At 37.2% G+C, this 19,951-nt stretch overlaps 1 protein-coding gene and 1 long non-coding RNA gene across 5 annotated transcripts in view; both read left to right on the top strand.

The window, feature by feature from the left end:
- Positions 1–19,951, top strand: part of ipo8 (importin 8) — a 55,301-nt gene that overhangs the window by 23,108 nt on the left and 12,242 nt on the right. For 3 of the 4 annotated variants that reach the window (XM_088003455.1, XM_088003454.1, XM_088003452.1), the window contains exons 10-15: positions 9,161–9,260; positions 9,759–9,835; positions 16,922–17,038; positions 17,142–17,231; positions 17,360–17,525; positions 17,615–17,775. In XM_088003455.1, the coding sequence (XP_087859581.1) occupies positions 9,161–9,260; positions 9,759–9,835; positions 16,922–17,038; positions 17,142–17,231; positions 17,360–17,525; positions 17,615–17,775 (711 nt within the window). The remainder of the gene's footprint in view (positions 1–9,160; positions 9,261–9,758; positions 9,836–16,921; positions 17,039–17,141; positions 17,232–17,359; positions 17,526–17,614; positions 17,776–19,951) is intronic. The other variant, XM_088003453.1, reaches the window with a different exon arrangement.
- On the top strand, positions 775–8,766 carry LOC148152575 (uncharacterized). Its single transcript, XR_015762214.1, has 3 exons — positions 775–1,854; positions 2,172–2,341; positions 2,874–8,766. It is a non-coding gene; the product is annotated as an uncharacterized LOC148152575 (long non-coding RNA).

Here is a 19,951-nt window from a genome sequence, read left to right as displayed (position 1 = left end):
ACTCCACTTGGAGAAAAATCCGATAGAGAGTTTTTTACAACTTCCACCTTTACTTAGTAAAGCATCAAAATGGTATAACATATGTCCATGGGTTAAAAACAATACAAGTAAGAGTCTTAAAATGGTATGGGAAAGAGATTTGGACTGCACTTTTGAAGATGAAACATGGGATTCTATTGTTTCTAAAAGCGGGCATTATGTAAGAGAGGCCAAAGGGAAATTTACTCAATATAAAATTTTGAACAGGTTTTATCTTACTCCATTAAGACTGCATAAGATGGGTATTAGCAAAGATGACTTATGCTGGAAATGCCAAAAAGCAAGAGGCACATTGCTGCATGCTTTATGGAAATGTCCACTGATCTCTCCAATATGGAATAGTGTTATAAAATACTTGGAGGGATGGTTAAAGAGTAAAATACCTATTTCACCAAGATTGTGCCTGTTGGGAGACAGAGGTGTGGTCCCTGGTGTCCATAAAGCAGCTTTCAGAGTACTGAACACTGGATTTGTTACCTGTGCCCGTCTCATTTTGATTCTATGGAAGATGCCACAGACTCCAGCTTTTAAAACATGGAGAGAGAGAATGACTGAAAATGCAGCTTGTGAGAAAATGCTTGGAAGATTAAATAACTACTCTGAGGCTGCAACAGAAGAATGGGACAGTTTTAGTGCCTATGTTTTCACTACATTGCAACAGTGATAACTTGAAACAACATCTAGGTTGCATTCACATTTACACATAAACATCATCTAATTAAGTGGTATGATGCCCAATCTGTATTTAATTGGGTAGAACCAGGACAATGTGTGTCGGATGTGAATGCGGCCTTACAATCACCAATGTTTATATTCCTCACTGGTTTTGTTTCTGTTTGTTTTTGTTACATGTTCATAAAACAAAATAAAAACTTTAATTACAAAAAAAGAAACATTAAAACCCGCGCCCCTTTTAGGACTTGTTGAGAATGAAAATCTCAATCGATGAATCATAATTTGTATTGACACACGAAGCATAAAATCAGCCAAGAAAAGCTTTCAGACTTTACTTATTTTATTAACTTTCAGTGCTGAAAGGAGACGCTTTACCATTACATTCGAGAAGAGTTTCTAAAAACAAGTCTGTGCAGCGTCTGAGGAGAAAGAGGAGGGTAGCTGATTATATGGACTGAAGACACTCCCTGAAATTACACCATGTCTCTGTGGCCTGATAAGTTTCTGTTTCTCGTGAGAAATGGACCTTGGCGTCTAACAGAATCAAAAATGTAACTCTTTACTATGGGCCCTTTGTCTAACACCGTGACTCTTTCTCGACCTTGGTAAAGCATCTCAACAGACTTCAGTTAAACGTCGTTTAACTGGGACTCTAACCCTAGACAAAATTGTATTCGTTATGACAACTTGTCATTAACCTAGATAGAATTGTCTTCATTATGACATTAATCTATACAAAAATGTCTTTGTTATGACAACTTGACATTAACCAAGAAAACATGATCTGACATAAATTTTATAAAAAATATTACCGATTAAACTTTAAAAAATAGCTTTATGTGGTAATATTATATTACTCTTCCATTTTGTTTAGTATTAAATTTCTTAATTTAATTGATCAAGTTTTACAACAAGATGTCTACAAAACACTTGTGAACTTTGCATTTGAAACATTATTTAAGGCTGTTTTAAGTAGTGCAATACACCATCTCCACCAATGAGAGGCAGCAGTGCACGAACTGGCGTGCAGTGTGTTGGTGAAGAAGAAATCTTCCATATTGTGGGGCCAACCTACAAGTTATAACGGCCAGACCTCCTGTTTAAAAAAGAAGCCGAAGTTTGTCACCTAATACATATGAGGTATGTGTCTTATTAACTTTACACTTTCTTTGGGAAAATAACATTGACTATGTTCTCTTTCTTTGTAATGTTGGCTATGAACAATTCAAGCCAATCCTACCTTGCTGTAAGTTAATGTTAGCTAAAGCTATTAAACTCCATTACTGTAACGCTAGCCCTTAATATTATTTTAAAGACAGGCAAATAGGTTTTTCCCTCCAATTTTAATCTAGCAAATTAAAAGCTAATATGTTAGTCAAAGTTATCCTTTATGTGTATTATTTAGTAACTTGGCTGATGTGACACAATGCTTGTGTTCTTTGCTTTGGCAACTTTAGCCACATGAAGACCCATGTTAGCCTAAGAAACATGGTGGGGAGGACAAAGTTGGCTAATGAAGACATGCTACGAGTGTGGAGCATGCTAAATGAGGACCAGCCACCAGAGAAGGAAGTCCCTGTTTGACCAAAGAGAAAGAAGCAGATGAAATATTCCCCAAGAAAATTAGGTAAGTCATTTTTGTATTACTATTTTCTCCAGGTGAAGTGGGGTGGGACGGGCCAGGTGAGTGCAGAAGGGGGAGCAGGATCAACATTCACCAGCTGAGTTAATAAGTTACGTTTTAGACAACTCAAAACTGGTGTTAAATCTATTTATTTATTAGTAAACTTCTTGCGAACATCAATAAGTTAGAGTATCTGGTTGGAAATAATTTAGAATACTCATTAAGTGAAAAGATTCACTCATGTCCCTAAAACTATACATTAAATGATGCAATCTGAATAACAACAGTTTCAGTCTGTCTGAACTTCTGCCAAACAAATATTTGATCAGAATAATTTTGTTCAGCTTTAGTTATTATGCGACTTGTGTTAAGAAATAATTGTATTTAACTTTTTAACAACCAGTCATGTTAACTAGACATTTGTCTGTCAGTCTACCATTCTGACAGTGTGCAGCAAGGGACATTTTTGGAATGGTTTTAAAATAAATGCTGAATTATGATGACATTGTTTTTTAGTTTTTGTTCTTTTTTTAAGTGACCACAATGAATTGAGTCATCACCGACTATGAGAATGTCCAGAAGAGATTCACCAAGTTTGAATTCATGAAAAGGTTTTCTCCATGATTAACTATTGCAAGAACAGCTGTAATTTCTGAGCATTTCTGGACACCTTCAAAGAGCTGCTGCCAGAAAATGAAGACAAGAAGAAGATCTCCTGTTTTCAGAGCATTACAGGAAGGCTACAATGAAGGAGATGGCTGACATAATCACAGCAAAAAATTTTACTGTTGAAAGAACCTAGTTTCTTAAGTTACAGAATAAGTAATTCTGTTTTAGTTTTTCAATCAGTATTTCAGAGTAGCAATATACTGACCAGAAGTTAAACCCTCTGTTATCTTAGAACAAGTTATCTTTTGTTTTATTCTAATATTCTACAGCTATGATGGTAGATATAAGTAGTCCAGTGTGTTTCACTTCACTTGAGGTAAGACTTAATATCTTACCTCAAGATATTAAGGTAAGATAATATCTTACCTTATCTTACCTGTTAGCATAGCATTTGACACTGTAATAACACTTAATGACATTTTCATAACTGTTGCTACTTGTTTCACTTTACTTGAGGTAAGAGAAATTGTTAACTCTATTATTAAATCATCTGACAGTGTAATAAAGATTAATGTAATATTTATTGTTGGTCCTATTTGTTTAGCTTTATTTCAGTTAGTGGGAATATTAATTGCTGTTTTGTTAAAGCTTTTGATAGTGTAATAACAATTAAATTATTACTACTTTTATGACATATTTATGACATGATTCTTGGTTAATGTCAAGTTGTCATAACAAAGACATTTTGAATAATGTTAACTTTGTATTAAAGGTGTCATGATTAACCAAATGTCACTTTATGACAACAGTCATAAATATTCATGAAGACTTATTCATGTTCATGACATGTGTTATGTCATGTTTATGACAGTGTCATGTCAGTCTTATTCAACCCCTTCAAATAAAGTGTTAAATAAACCGCAGCTTTAATTATGAAGCTATCAGGTACAGGACATAGTTTAATTCATCCGCAAAGAGAAGATATTAGACAAAACTTGAACCAACCAGTGTACTTCAATTCTGTCTTTTCCTAGAAACTGAGGCTGAGATAACTTTTCTGATGTAATACTTTTTTGACCATCAGAAAGAGGAGTTAATACCGTCATGGTAGTTACCTCCCAGGAGACTTTAAATTGTGGATGGAAACCAGGCTGAAATCTAATATTCTGCACTGGTGGGTGTAATTCCAGTAATCCAACAACGATTCTTGAGCAAAAGCCCCAAAAAGTAAACCCATCGTGAACAGAATTTTGAAAATAATTCAAATCCCCAACTCCTGGGATCTTGGCTGTCCCCTTAACTAAGCAAAACTCCAATCTGGCTTGTTTCAAAGAACTGCAAGATAAAATTCAACATTAGTCAACATTGGGAGCAAACATTGTCCAAAGAATCTGCCAGGAAACGGTACTTCCTCTGCTCACTCTTATATACAACTTGTAGTATAAGGTTTGGCGTACAAGACTGCTCTGTTCAAGCGTTGATATTCACATATTGAGGGTAGTGACCTGTAATTATGCCTTCCTTTACTAGAACCAAACCCATTCTTCTGCTTTTGGTAATACATGTTTGCTCATTCTGGATTTCCCCCAGCCGTTTTTATGACTTCAATATTACCCTCTCAGTCACATTGCCTTTCCTCAGACTCTTTCCTTCACTATCCCCAGGGGGGAAAGTAGGCAGGTTGCTCTGTTTATTGATTTATCAAAGGCATTTGACACAGTAAATCACACGCGTTTAATTGATATTTTACCCAGGATTGGGCTCTCACATCGAGCTACCCTGTGGATAGCCGATTACTTGTCAAGCAGAACCCAGAGAGTTCAACTGGCTGGCTTCACTTCTTCTATTCGTACGATTTTAAATGGTGTCCCACAGGGCTCAGTTCTTGGACCACTTTTATTTTCTATTTATATAAATAACTTGTGTGAAAATCTGTCAAATGCTTTTTATCATTTCTATGCAGATGATTTAGTGATTTACTGCTATTCTTCATCACTTGTACAGGCAATTCAGTATCTGCAGCTTTCTTTTAATATAGTTCAAACCCGCTTACAAACTCTTAAATTAGTTCTAAATGTGGATAAGACGAAGGCAATGGCTTTTTCAAACTCTAGAAAACTACCAGACATCCCTCTACTGCTTACCACTGCTGTAGGGACACAAATTGAGTTTGTCAGTACTCATAAATATTTGGGCTTCATTTTAGATAAAAACTTTCTTTTAAAAATCACATAGCAAATTTGCTACGAACACTGAAAATGAAGATTGGGTTTTATTACCGAAATGGTTCTTGTTTTTCGCTTAAAGCTAGAAGTAAATTGGTAGCTGCAACATTCCTGCCACTCCTGGATTATGGTGATGTTTTATATATGAATGCTTCAACTAAAAGCCTTCAGTCATTAAATACTGTTTATCATTGTGCTTTGAGGTTTGTAACTGGTAGCAGACGTTTCATACATCATTGTAAGCTGTATGCAGAAGCTGAATGGCCTCCTTTAAGCGTACGGAGAAACAATCACTTGATGATCCTGATCTATAAATCTCTACTCGGTTTGGCTCCAGCATATTTAAACTCTCTTTTACATAGATCTGTTAATTTCCACTCTTTACGTTCCAACAACATTTTTCTTTTGCATGTTCCACACTGCCGAACTGAAAAAGGAAAGCAGGCTTTCAGTGTGATGGCTCCTTCAGTCTGAAATCAAGATGTCAGAATTGATTTCACTGGATTTATTTCGAGCGATTCTTAAAAACAGGCAACGAGAATCTTTTAAACAGTGTCGCTGTTTTTAAATTGTTTTATTCTGTTTTATATTTGTGTATATGTAATAATTCTATTTTGTTTTGTAACCAGGTTGCTGTGTACTGCAGACTTCTGCCCAGGTCCCCCTTGAAAATGAGATCTAGATCTCAATGGGGTTTACCTGCTTAAATAAAGGAATAAAAAAAATTAAAAAAAAGATTTAGCGGGGCTACGCAGTACCTGCAAGAGAGAGGAGCGGCTGTCTGCTGTAAAAAAATCAACGGGTTCACTGTGCAGCCACTAATCAGTCGTGACTGATTAGTTTTTCAAGAACAATATAAAACTCCACTTAATCAGTTAATAAATAACTTTTTTCCCATTTCATATTGTTTCTGAACTGTTCGTGCTTTAATAGAGCAGCGGTGCAATATGTCGATCGCGGAAGGTTTTGAGTCGATCTCGGCGGTAGGTGATGAACTGAACGCCGTCAGGACGCTGAGACCAGCACGTCCTCCTCTGACTCACTTAAAACGTTCATGACTTTATTAAAGAACAACAATAATAAAAAAAGTGTTCAAATTAATGACCCAACAACAATAATAATCTCAGTAATTATTGTTTCAACAAGGTGTTGCGCAATTCTGTGCGTTTCGGTTCCATTACCAAAATAACGAGCAGAGCAGGAGTTTAAATTAACTAATCAACCACCACTGTGTTCAGGGAGGCTTATTAATGATCGCAAAATAAATATCAAGCCTGAAAACCTAATATCGTGACGGACTGAATGTTTTTAACGTAACCTTGCTCGGCTCGAGGAGCGCAGGCGGTAAATGACAGAGACAGAGAGAGAGTAAAAAGGTGCGAGTGGTTTTGAGTTGATCACCTGTTCGGTTTATTTTACCTTTGTTGTGGGTCTTTACAGCTGCTGTAATTTCTGAACGTTCAATAAACGACAAACTTGGACTAATTACCTCGTTAGTCTGTGAGTATACCACTCACAACAAACATCAAACACAGTAAATATGTTTCATTAAGTATTCAACAAACAAATGGCTTCTACCGCGATAATTATGTGAAATTAAATTAATTGTCTAATTTAAAAAAGAAAGTTTTATTGCTCTCTAACATCTTGCTTTGAGCTCAGAGTCTGAGAGGCCTTTCCTCTATCAAACAATTTTTTTGCTTCTTATTTAGTGGAAATATTGATGTTGATGAGATTTTCTCCAAAATGATAACCTTTTTCAACCTTTATAGCTCCACTGTTGAAAATGAGGCTCTAACATTCACAAATGACATTGAAATAAAATCCAGTCCAACATCTGGTTTGAGGTGATTCCTCTGGAACCTGTTGGAGGAAAAATATCCTAATTTCAGAAGATGAGCTTTAACCTAACAGAGCTCTGTGGTTCCTCCTATCAGTGTGAGAGTCAGGGTGAGGAGGGGCCATGTTAGGAAGATGAACTGGAAGCTGCAGGATCTTCAGAACAAACAGGTCATGATGCTAGGCTACTGATTTTCCCTCTGTCTGGACACAGGATCAATAGAACCAGTTTAAAAGCTAAAATTAATGGTTATATGCCAGACATGGAAAACTGGGATGCACTCCATACCATGATGTTCAGGATTTAGGTCTCATGGCATCTCAAGGTGTCAACATTGCAGCCAGTGGGCTGAGAGAAATACAGCTTTATTTTGTAGCAATTCAAGAGCTAGTGCCCCAAGAATTTAAAACTACTTTCACCCCTGACTATCCCTATCATAATACTTATAGGCACAATGCAACGTGATGTCACACATGCAAGATCCCGCCATCCAGCTCCCTGCAAACAATCAGTTCCATTTTGGGAGTCCCTAAGTGGCTCTGGGGCCCAAATTGGCTGCTTAGTTCAGATATGCCTTGGGTTGGCCCTACAATGAAGGGCCGTACATTTTTCTAAAATCATATCGCTCACCAGTAGTTTTCCTAATTTCTTAAAAGATTTTCTGTTTAAAATCAGGGATGAATTGAGATTTTAAATCTATAGAAATAAAAGGCATATTTGTAAGTTTCCTTACACTTATCCATATTTTGATTATAAACAAAATGCTTGCTATCTCTCCTTGCTTTGAAAGTAGTAAAGAAAAATACTACCTTTATTAGCCAGAAGTTAAACAATAATGATTTCAAACTTTTACAGCGTGTTTCAAGACCATTAAGACACCCACAATAAAATCAGTCATTCCCATTCACACATATTCACACTGATGATAGTAAGCTGCTGGATTGCAACAACAGCTTCAGCTTGACAGAAACTGGTTGAAGGAAATTAGATATTATAACTCATAAATTTAGATTTTTCAAAGAGTTATTGAAGATCGTGATGGCTGTTGGCAGGAAAGATCTTCTGCAGCAGTCTGTACTTCACTGAATCTGAAGAAGCCTCTGAATGAAGATGCTCTACCTTCCCAAGATAGTCTCTTGAAGAGGATGGTCAGTGTTATCCATAATTTTCTTGATCCTATTAAGAATCCTCCTTCATCACTATTTCCAGAGGTTCCAGTCATCCCCTGAACAGAACAAGCTTCTTTATCAGGCTATTGAGCCTGTTTGGGTCTCTGGTTCTGATGCTGCTGCCCCAACAGATGACAGAAGAAGAGATGACACTCTCAACAACAGACTTACAGAAGATCTGCAGCATCTTGCTGCAAACCTTGAAGGATCTTAGCTTCCTCAAAGAAGTACAGTCTTTGAGGACTGCATCTGTCTCTTATAGATGCTTCACTGTTGCGTCTCCAGTCTAGTCTGTTGTCAAGGAAAACACAGAGGTATATTTGTAAGTTTCCTTATACTTATCCATATTTTGATTATAAACAAAATGCTTGCTATCTCTCCTTTCTTTGAAAGTAGTAAAATCTTCTTATTCCATGATGGAAACATGAGGAACAGGTGCAATCCTGTTCCTCCTGAAATCAACAATCATCTTCTTTGTTTTATTCATATTTAAGATGAAATGATTGTTCTCAACAACACAAATGTTGCTTTGACATCCACTTTCACTTCAAGATTTTGACACTGGTCATCTCCCCAAAAAGAAAATTTCTAAATATTTTTATAAGAGGTTAATTTTTTTTTTTTAAACATGGTTACGTTCTTCCTTGTAAGTTGCTGAGCCTTATTCTAATTTTGAAACAACACTATATGCACATATATTTTTTGACATATTTTATACCTTCTTGCTTATAAATAAGCATGGCAGGCCAAATTGGAACCTCACTGAGGTCATGGTTACTTGAAGTTTCCTTGTTTGTTGTGCTTTTGCAAGCCTTTTCCGTGCATTTAAAAAATATTTATATTAAACATTATATTATAATTTTATTCCTTTGACCATCACAAAAAAGCTTCAGGCTGTGCATTTTTTTTTTGTTACTTTAATCCCCGGTTCTGAATGCAGCGTTTAGTAAGGATCCATAACAACCTTTATCTTTTTCAGACTATATGCCAAGAGGTCATCTTCCCTCTAATGTGCTACAGAGATGAGGATGAGAGACTGTGGCAGGAAGACCCCTATGAGTACATTCGAATGAAGTTCAGTGAGTGTTCAAACATCTAGACTTGACTGTAAAAATATGATCATTTTAACACGGAGATAAAATATGTTAAAATCTGATCATTTTGTTCATTGAAACCTACCATTAAGGTTAACTGATGGCGTGTGATTGTAGCATAATTTGATTTCACCTCTGTATTTTTATTCAATGTGCATATGCTATGAGTCTCCGTTTACAGCAAAACCAGTAATACTACTACTACTACTACTAATAATAATAATATATTTTATTTATTGGCCTTTAGAACTTTAGATCTCAAAGGGCACAAACAAAACAAGCAATTGTAGCGGATAAAAATACTTCAATAAATGAATAAATAAGAGATTAAAACCAACATCTAAAAAAAAGAGAAAAAAAAAAAAAGTTTAAACCTCAGAAAATAAATGTGTTTTTGTTAAGCTTTCAGTTTGATTCGATCCTGCTGCTCTGCTGTCTCTAGCTGATCTGGTTGTTTTTTTCTTGTGTATTTGTTTGTTACAGACATCTATGACGACCATTCTCTTCCAGCAACCGCTGCACAGAGTCTCCTGTGTAAAGCTGCTCGCAAGAGAAAAGAGGTCAGGAAAATTGTGGGCCTTTGGTGCAAATATTGCACAGTTCAGGTTGGCCTGGTAAATGAAGTAACTCCATAGACATTTTCAGTGATTTTAGATAAAGCTGAAGAGGCAATATTGACAATGAAATTAAGTGCTGTAAAATAAAGATACATGATCAAAGAATACTTGGTTAAAGCTACAGTAACTTTTATGAAAAAAAAATTTTTTTTACATATTTAATAAACTGGTCACTCTGAGAGTATAGCATAAAACAGATGATCTATTAAAAAAATCAAGCTCCTCTGCCTTCTCCCAATGCTCCCGGTACTAACTGTCAGAAACTACCAATAGACCCTTTTCACAGTGACGTCAGACAATGGCCGCCATAACTCAAAACTGGGTATCTTTACTTCCGGTGTGATTTTGCCTTGGGAACCAAGCTGAAAAATTCCTGCATTCTCATAATCTTAAGGATATAATAAAAGGTAAGTTTAATAATAGCATTTAAGTGTTAGATAGCTGTTATTAATCATTGTAAATTCACCATTCTCTAACTGTGTATAAAATAAACAGCCTCCGATCGGAGAGTAAACCACCTAGCAGCAGCTTTAGCCACATTTAGGAAAAAATATACTCTTTGTCAGTGCTGTAACGTTTAGAGGTTCACTTTCTGTATTTTATAAACCAGTGTTTACGTGTTAGATAACCGTTATTAGTCATTGTCAATTTACCATTCTCCAACTGTATTCAAAGGAACCAGCCTCCGATCATGAGTAAACCAGCTAGCAGCAGCTTTAGCCACAGTTAGAAAACATATACACCGCCGCCTGTCAGTGATGTAACATTTAGAGGTTTATTTTCTGTATTAATGGAAAATAAAGGACAGCTTCCAACAACGTTGTTTAGAATAGTATTTTAAATATTCTGGGGCTGATTATGTATATTTGCTCATTTCCAAGCTCAAATGAGCAACTTCACGTTCAAACACAAGTCCCCCAAAAAACGCGACCAGTGAATCATTATTTTTTATGAGTTTAGAAAAAACAAGACAAAAGCCACAAATAACAGTTGGGCTTGACGATATTTCTGTTTTTCCAGCAACAAAATGCGCATCTCAATGCACTGTTCATGTTTCTGTCGCTGCTAACTGTCACAGAGTCTCTCCCAAAGACGCACAGAAGGAATAAAATGAATGCAAAAGAAAATATTAATGCGCAGTGATTTGGATAAATAACTTTAATCTGATTACTGGATTTGAAATACGAACTCATTAGATTATTCGTTACCGAAAAAGTGGTCCGATTAGAGGAAGGCATTACAAAGCAGCGGCGGCACCGGACATCTCTGCTTATAACAAACAAACCCTATTTTATGGGATGAGTGGCAACTCCAGTCTATAATTTAAGAATCTGATCAAGATTAGAGCCTAAAACGTTATAGTTCAAAAACAGTAAAAAGTTCTGGTTAAGGAACAGTTATGTCACGTAGTTAGCTAGCTAACAAAATTCACTAATGCTAAGCTAACGGTTATGCAAAACAAAAATACCTACCTTCATAGTCAAACAGGTTTTGTTCGGTGAAGAATTTCTAGCCTTTGTCTAATTTAGATTTTGTTGTCAGAGAAAATTGGTTTGCAAATCGTGATCTATCTTCAAGAGACTGTGTAAACTCCATGCTCCGGTGTTCTGTCTGATCAACATATGCTGTCAGATATATATATATATATATATATATATATATATATATATATATATATATATATATATGAAATAGACAACTTTATCATTACTTACTATGTACACCGGAACTAAGGATACACAGCTTCAAGCCAAAACGGAAGTTGTGTGACGTCATGTGAAAAGGGTCTATTATGGCCAGTAGTTGTTTTTTCTGCCATTTGTACATTAAGCAGCGTGTACACAGCATTGATTGTCAGCGTTAAGACCTTCCTCCTATCTCTTGATTGGTTGTCTGGCAGTTATTTTTGCAGATTGCAACAGTAGCTAAGAGAGAAGGTGAAGCTTGACTTTTTTTTCCATAAATTATCTGTCTCATACTATACTTTCCCCACATAGTGAAAATATGTAAAGAACAATTTTTTGCTCAGATGATGGTGGTAGGAGTTTGTCCCTCAATTGGTGGGTTTCTGGATCAATTATCACTTTGTCTGCATGTCGTGTCCTTGGGCAAGACAGTTGCCTGCTGGTGGTCAAAGGCCCCTGTGGTGTGGTGTGTGGCAACCATGCCTCTGTCAGACTGCCCCAGGATCGCAATGCAGTAACATTTGAATGTGCCCGTAAGTCGTTGAATGACTGAATGTTGTGTGAAGCACTTTGGAGTCCTCTGGAGTTGATAAAGCGCAATGTCAGCCAGCTCCTATTTATAAAAACTACATACTGTAGCTTTAAAAACACTAAAAATATTAAAAGAACTATAATAATATATCACTTAAAAATAAGGAAAATTTTAAATACAAATTTTAGATCAATTAAATACCAAGGAAAGGGTATACCATGACTTTTTTCTTTTTTAATAGAAACTATAAAGACAGATCACTATTGTTCATGTAATGCAGTCTTTCTCAAACTGGTGGTCTGTGGGCACCCCCTAATGGTCAACGAGATACTGCATATAAACAACCATCGTTACGCTGAGAAATGCATGCTTACCGAGAATTGCATTCCTTGTCACAGGTACGCGCATTGCTCTAAACCAGTGGTGCCCAAAGTGGGTCCTCGAGGGCCGGCATCCTGCATTTTTTAGTTCTCTCCCTGGTTTAGCGCACCTGGATCAAATGATGGCTCATTAGAGGACCAAAGAAGAACACTGACATGCTGAAAAAGTTGTTACTACCACCAAAGAGAACATTTCTACATTGAAGCAACAAACTCAATAAATGGTTGCCATTTGTTCAAGTTTCCAGTTTTTGAATATCTAATTTTCTCCACCTTCAAAAAGGACATGACCTCATTTATCCACATTGTGCTGGGGGGGCTATAGTTGATTTACAGTTAAGAAGAAGGTGATGCCTCACGATCACAGAGGTAAAAGCTATCACTTCCAACTCTCTTACGGAGTATTGACTGTAATGCTCCGGGAGACCAAAGATACCAGTATGAGCTGAAGTATCAATAGTTCTTGAAAGTACAACAGACATGGTGTGAAAGTAAACTTGCCAGATATTTGTAAGAGCTGAGCAGGTAAAAAACATATGTGCAGGATTGCTGGGTGAACTTCCATATCGATTGCAAACATCCTCCATATTTCGGGAGACCTTTGCCAGCCTGGTTTTTGAATAGTGGCATCTGAATACCACTTTGAACTGTATCAAACTCAGGCGGGCGCATATAGAAGTTTTGTGAATGGCTGTCAGGGCTGCTTCCCACCAATACTCATCAAAAACCAGCCCCAGTTCACGCTCCCAGGCTCTCTTAGTGTTCGTAGTTAGAAAGACATCATATGACTGAATCGAGTTATATATCTTTGAATTCAAAGACCTTTGCAAGGGGTTAAGTTGTATAAGTTCACCCCACGACTGCTCAGGTGGCAAGTGAGGGAAGTTGGGAAATAAGGATTTTGCACATGCCCTTATCTGGAAGTATCTAAACAGATGGGAGGGTGGGAGATCGAATTCAGAAGCCAAATCAGCGAAAGAACAAAAAGATCCTTCCCTATAAAAATCCTTGTAACATTTTAGTCCCTTATTCTGCCAGAAGGAGAAGGTTGGGTCAGTAATAGCAGGTGTAAACACTGGGTTTTTTAGAAGTGGGGTTAGGACTATGGGGCTTGTAAATTTAAACTGTTTCCTAAACTGAAACCATATTCACAAAGTATCTACAACTGTGGGGTTGTCGGTTTGGCCAGAGGGATTCACAGAGGTTGGACCTGTCAGTAAAGCCAAAAGTGAGGCTGAGGGATATGAATGTGCTTCTAGTTGACACCAAGGTAAATCAAATGAATTAGACCAGAAAACAATTTTAGTTAAGTTAATACTGAAAGTTGGGTAAGCAGAGGCCACCATAGAACTTACTGTCTTACTGTAGGAGTTTTGCCATTCCATAAAAAATTAGATAAAAAATTAGATATAGCTGAATCTAATGATTTAAAAAAACGTCTTGGTAAAAATACATGTGAAGAGAAATAGAAATTTTGGCAAGATGTTCATCTTAACAGTTCTTATTCTCCCAATCAAAGAGAGTGGGAGGGACCCCCATTTTTGAAAGTCTTTTTTAATGTCCACAAATAGTGGAAGACATTTTTTAGAGTACAAAGACTTAGACGATCTAGTTATGTTGACCTCAAGATACCGAAAACCCAAAGGACACAGCTTAAAAGGAAAGTCAGATTGGGAGAGCTGCAGAGCCAATTGGTTAACCGGATAACATGATAACATTCGCTCTTGGCGACATTAACTTTATACCAGTGGTGGTTTTGACACCTTTATATGAGTCGAATATTTTACAGTGTCTGATAAATATGTTCTCCGCTATTGGTTTGCAATTCCCCGCTTTTTCTTTTGACGCCATAATAGCTTAATGCAAGAGAAAGCAGAGATCCATTATGTAGAAAATTTGATATCACCCTTAACTGTCCAATCTATCAATATAAGAGGGGGTGCATTTTAATTTAAGCCTGCCAATATCTGCATCCCCTGTCTATTGTCCTATTGATATGAAACTTATACCAGCAGCTCATAGAACAAGTGTGATTATGTAGAAAAGGTGAAATCCCTCTTAGCTCTATGTTTCTCCGAGTTAGCAGAGGGATGCATTTTTTGGCAAAGCAAACTAAAACCTTCCAATATTTGCATACCCTGTCTGTTTTCCCCAAATATTATCCCATTGATATGAAACTTATACCAGCAGTTCAAAGAATATGTGTGATTATGTAGAAAAAGTTATTCAACTCTTAGCTTTTTATTTCTTCAAGTTGGGAGGGGGGCCCATTTTTTGGCACAGCTAATTATTAGCTTGCCGATATATGCATGCCCTGTCTATTTCCTCCAAATATTATCCTATTGATATGAAACTCATACCAGTAGCTCAGAGAATAGGTGTGATTAGGCAGAAAAACTTACATCTTTCTTAACCCTCTATTTGTCTGAGTTAGCAGGAGACCTATATTTGGCACAGCAAATGCCAAATACACAATATTGCCTGCCGATATTTGCATGCCCTGTTTTTCAGCTCAAAAGGCGTCATACAGATATGAATGTCACACTGGTAGCTCAGAATATATGTGTCATTATCTAGAAAATTTCATATAACACATTCTGGAAAGGGAGATTTGGAGGCCCCCCATGACCTTCAGGGCATGCAATTCTCAGCAGGCATGCATTTCTCAGCATAACACCATTTATTTGCCATGATGTGAGCTCAAACTACAATGCTATCAGGTTTATTTGAATCACCAAAGGATTGTGTTAAAATAATAATGGATAAGTGGCTTAAAACCAGATCACTCAAAAGGAAAGCTGTAGATACCGGTGGAAGGAAAACAACTCCAGGACTACTTCTATGATCAGAGGAAGCTAAATCATAACTGCTGAGTGTTGATTGTGTTGTTTACTAGCAATTAGATTCCTTTGAACGGCGCTATGCGGTGAGCGATAGATATGGCTCGTCTCAGTTACTGATAACTGTTCTTTGTTTTTTTATGACTTTGCTTGCTCATGATGCTCTGATTACACGTCAACAGCTATTGTTATTTTTTATTTAATAGATAACTACAATTGATAGAAATGGGTTTACTATTCTATATTTAACAGTGCAGAAAATGATTTTTTTGTTTCTGTTAAAGCAACTCAAATCTATTTTTCTTTAATTATGGTTCTTAATCACAAATAGCCCTATATGTTACTAATGCACACAACACTTGATGGTAAAGAACAACTTCTTTTTTTATTGCCATGTGTTTATCATTAGAAAACTTAGACCCCACACTTTCAGAATCTGTGACTTATATCAAAAGTGCCCAAATAGTGTTCATGTCTTTGTCGTGGCCAGTCATATTTACCAAACAGCACCACTCTTCTCATTAGGATGAACAAAGAAAACTATAATACATGAGTTAAGAGACTAATATTTTAATTTCAGGTTGGATCACATATTAAGATGTGTTATCGCGTGGCAATTTCAGGTTAGATGGTTTGCGAGTGTTTGTTAAATGGGTTAAGTGGTCCTCAGCCTGAAAAGGTTTGAGAAACACTGATGTGATGTAAGGGGAATACCTTGCATTTAATTACAGTTGAACTATGAAATAACCCTGAGAAACTAATCAAAAGAGACATTTAAGTCAGAAATATGGTGGCCTTCCAACTTCTATTGTCTCAAATTAGTGATAATCAAGCTTCCCATACATCATCTTCAGAAAACTTTACTCAGAAGCTGTATCCAAAGCAGCACCAGTACAGCTCCAGGCTCCATATCTTCCTCAACATGCTTTCTTTTTGACCCTACTCTTCATTCTTACTACTTTCTCTTGTAGTTTGGTTTTTCTACACTTCCAGCCTGAAGTGACTGTTTCTTTCTGTTTAGGTTCAGGTTTATTTGAATCACAGATGCTCAGTTGTTGAGGCAGAAAGACAAAAACTAAGATATATTAAGGAATTCTGATTACCTGACATTTGAAATTGACAAATTCAAATGTCCATAAGGTTCTAGAGCTTGACTAATCAAAGGGCTTGAAAGACAGCAGTCGGTGATCATCTCTTTTCAAATCATCATATTAATGTTGAATAAAAGTGGCTCAAGAATGTTGCCTTCAGGAACCCCAAGTCTAATCTGCAAAAATTTAGCACGTATAACAGAAAACAAACTTCCAGGGATATTTTGTAGACGGAAGTCCTTCATTTGTTTATCTGAGAAAATCCTAAATAAATTTAAACTTGTCCATCTAACTCTCTTTTTTAAGTCATGTAGGTTGTATTCTACCTTGAAAAAAGATCAGTTTAACTCAATCATGAAAAGTACAAAATTAAACTACATTTATTTTTCATAATGAATGGATACAGACTTTTGGCCTAATCTGTAAATAAAGATGTTCAGAAAGGTTTGACTTTGCATGTTTTCAAAACATAACTTGAAGTTGATGGTTTCTGCTCGTCAGATTCTCCCTCAGATGATGGCGTTCTGCCACAAAATCCTGGCAGACCCCTCTACTGACCCCCGGAGTAAGGATGGAGCACTGCACTGCATTGGAGCTCTTGCTGAGCTCTTACTAAAGGTATATGGGAGTCCACTTCTGTCACTCATTTGAAAACATGACTGAGTAAATCCTAATACACATATTTGATGTAATGTATTGTGTGTTAAATCTCATTTCAAAGAAGAGAATATACAGGGAGCAGATGGAGTCAATGCTACAAAACTATGTGTTTCCACTGCTCAATTCTCCAATGGGTTACCTTCGAGCCAGGGTGAGTAACAGTCCCAACTATTCATCCATTTTTTTATTTTTTTATTTTTTTGAAAAGCTTATCTTAGTCTTTCAAAAATCCTGTGAGTGGACTATACAAACCTGGACTTTTCTGCCGTGATCTACCAGTCATGTTGGGTGCTGCATTGCTTCAGTCCACTGTGTTTCCATAACGAGCTGGTACTTAGGAACGCAGTGGAGCTGGTCAGACAAGACCTGATAGACGACAAAGAGATGCCTGTTAAGGTGGAAGCAGCCATTGCTTTGCAGACACTTGTGAGCAACCAGGAGCAAGGTGCATTAACTAACATTTTGAATGTTATAAGTTTTATGATTAAAGGAAAAAGCATAATCTTTACACTGCAACCTCTGCTCTTTGTGTAGCCAAAATGTACATCAGGCCATGCATTCGCCAGGTGATGCAGGAGCTTCTACATGTGGTCAGAGAAACGGAGAATGATGACCTTACCAACGTCATTCAGAAGATGATTTGTGAATACAACCAGGAAATGGCTGCTATAGCAGTGGACATGACACAAAACTTGGTAGGAACAAGCTATATAAGTGTGTTAGACATTGTCTACCTCTACCAAACTCTTACTACACTGCAAGTATTGTTTGAAGTGCATCTGACCTCTAGTTGGTGGAGAAGCACCATTCAGTTTGAGTCAAAAAAAATTTTTTTATTAATTCATTAAATAAAGCAAAACTAAGAACTCTCACAATTTATGGTGTATAAATGTATGAAACAGTATTTGATGCACTTTTTTTAGTTCAATCATAAAAAGAGTCAATTATAAAACATAAATGGGGAGAATGTAATTCCTTTATATTCTTATGGCTTCATAATGACTACCTCTTTCAAAAAAACTGCAGCAGGTTTTTCTGTATTTATGAAAGAAGTAATATTGACCTATTTTACCTAATCATGTTGAGGCGCCATGACCCATGTCTGAAGTGAGGTATGAGGATGTCGACTGACTGTATCCAAATCTAGATACTTACCAGTAGAGGTGTGCCGATCGATCGGCCACCGATCGTAATCGGCCGATTTCCGTGAAAAAGTGATCGGTGATCGCCGATCACAGTCTCTTGTTGCCGATCACAGACCGATCACCTGCTTCTCATTTCCCAGCCTGCCTGTGCAGCTGGTCTCCTCTTTCCTTCACTCTGCGCAAACGCGCAGCAACAAATCCTAAGCGATGTGGAACTATAACGGACTGAGTGAATGGGGAAGTTTGCGTGTTGCGGCGGAAAATTGAAGCAGGTCAAAATGCATCAACACGACGAATCTAATATGGCATAAAAACAATGTCATACTTGACGGAGTTTGGCTACATCGAGGCTCACTGCAGTAAAAAAGACATACGGAGGATCAGACAGCAGGTAAAGCAGCGCACAGCTACAAACACTCACTCGGATTAGCATGACGGTCAGAAAGCTAAACAAATAACCTGGAAAGTTATTTAAGTCTTCAAGCTGCGATGTCAGACGCTGGTTCTGCTCTCCTGTTGAACCGCTGCTACGCTACAGGTAGTAATATCTGACAGACGGAGCTTCGCTTCTGCTCCACCTGGTAGTGACTCTCACACCGAAGCTCTGCTTAAAGCTGCAGCATCTAACCTAAAAAAATACATTTTGTATTAAAACTTTCGCTGTCCTAATATGTGACAGATAATCTCTGAAAAAATAATCGATCTCCTCCCTGATCTGCATAATTACTCCGCTCAGTCAGAAACAGCCAATCAGAGCTAGCAGTAATCAGCTAGCCGCCATGCTAACAGGAAGTTTTCATTCAGTAACTCTGGATTGTTTATTGTAATGGATCCTGTTTTTGCCTTTGAATGTTAAGTTTTATACTTGAATTTTTTTGGCAATGTTGAGAGGTTTTATTTTGGCTCTTTGCATTATTTAGCCTCTTCAGAGCCTTCATATGTTATCAGTCTGTTAAAGATAGTATCAATAGCAGTACAATTTGCACAATGCCTGTTTTGTTTTGCTCTTGGAAAAAGTTATTAAAACAAGTTTTATATCTAAATTAAGGTGAATTCATGGTTCCTTTTTCCACATAGTGTAACCGGTAGGGTTTATGATAAAAAAAAATAATAATTATGTGATCGGTATCGGTGATCGGCCCTCATGGGTGATCGGAATCGGCAGGAAATAACCTGATCGGCACATCTCTACTTACCAGATTTTTTCAAACATGGTAGGCTACCTAATGGCGAGGCATTTTCTGTGTAGTTACTAATGATTAGACGTGTGTCCTATGTAACTCTTCTGATTGTGTTGTTGGTCACCGAGCACAACAAAAGATGAAAAACTCCTCACAATGTGATTGACCGCAGCCAAGTGGTCCAACAGGCTGAAAAATAAGACACAGTTAGCGCCGTGACTGAGTGGTCAGCCACGAACACCAACCGGCGCAGCTCCCACTCATAGGGTCACATTTCTCCAGCCCAACCACAAGAAAACTTTACAAATTATATTTATAAATGTTAAATATTCTTACAGTACCTTGTTAATAGTTGAACTAGAAAAATATGACCCTAAGTAAAAAAAGAAGTGAAGAGCTGCCTCTCTCGCACCTACCTCCACCAGCGCCCCTAGGAATTCTGGTGGAGGAAGCCGCGAGAGTGCCTGACGGACCCGTTGCATGCAGTCACTCATCACACCACTAGGTGGCTCCAAACAAAATCAAAAATACATACAACCATCACT

This window comes from Poecilia mexicana, unplaced genomic scaffold, assembly GCF_051168715.1.
Source record: "Poecilia mexicana isolate PSO_F unplaced genomic scaffold, ASM5116871v1 scaffold_23, whole genome shotgun sequence".
Lineage (NCBI taxonomy): Eukaryota > Metazoa > Chordata > Actinopteri > Cyprinodontiformes > Poeciliidae > Poecilia > Poecilia mexicana.
This window is presented reverse-complemented; position numbering and strand designations above follow the sequence as displayed.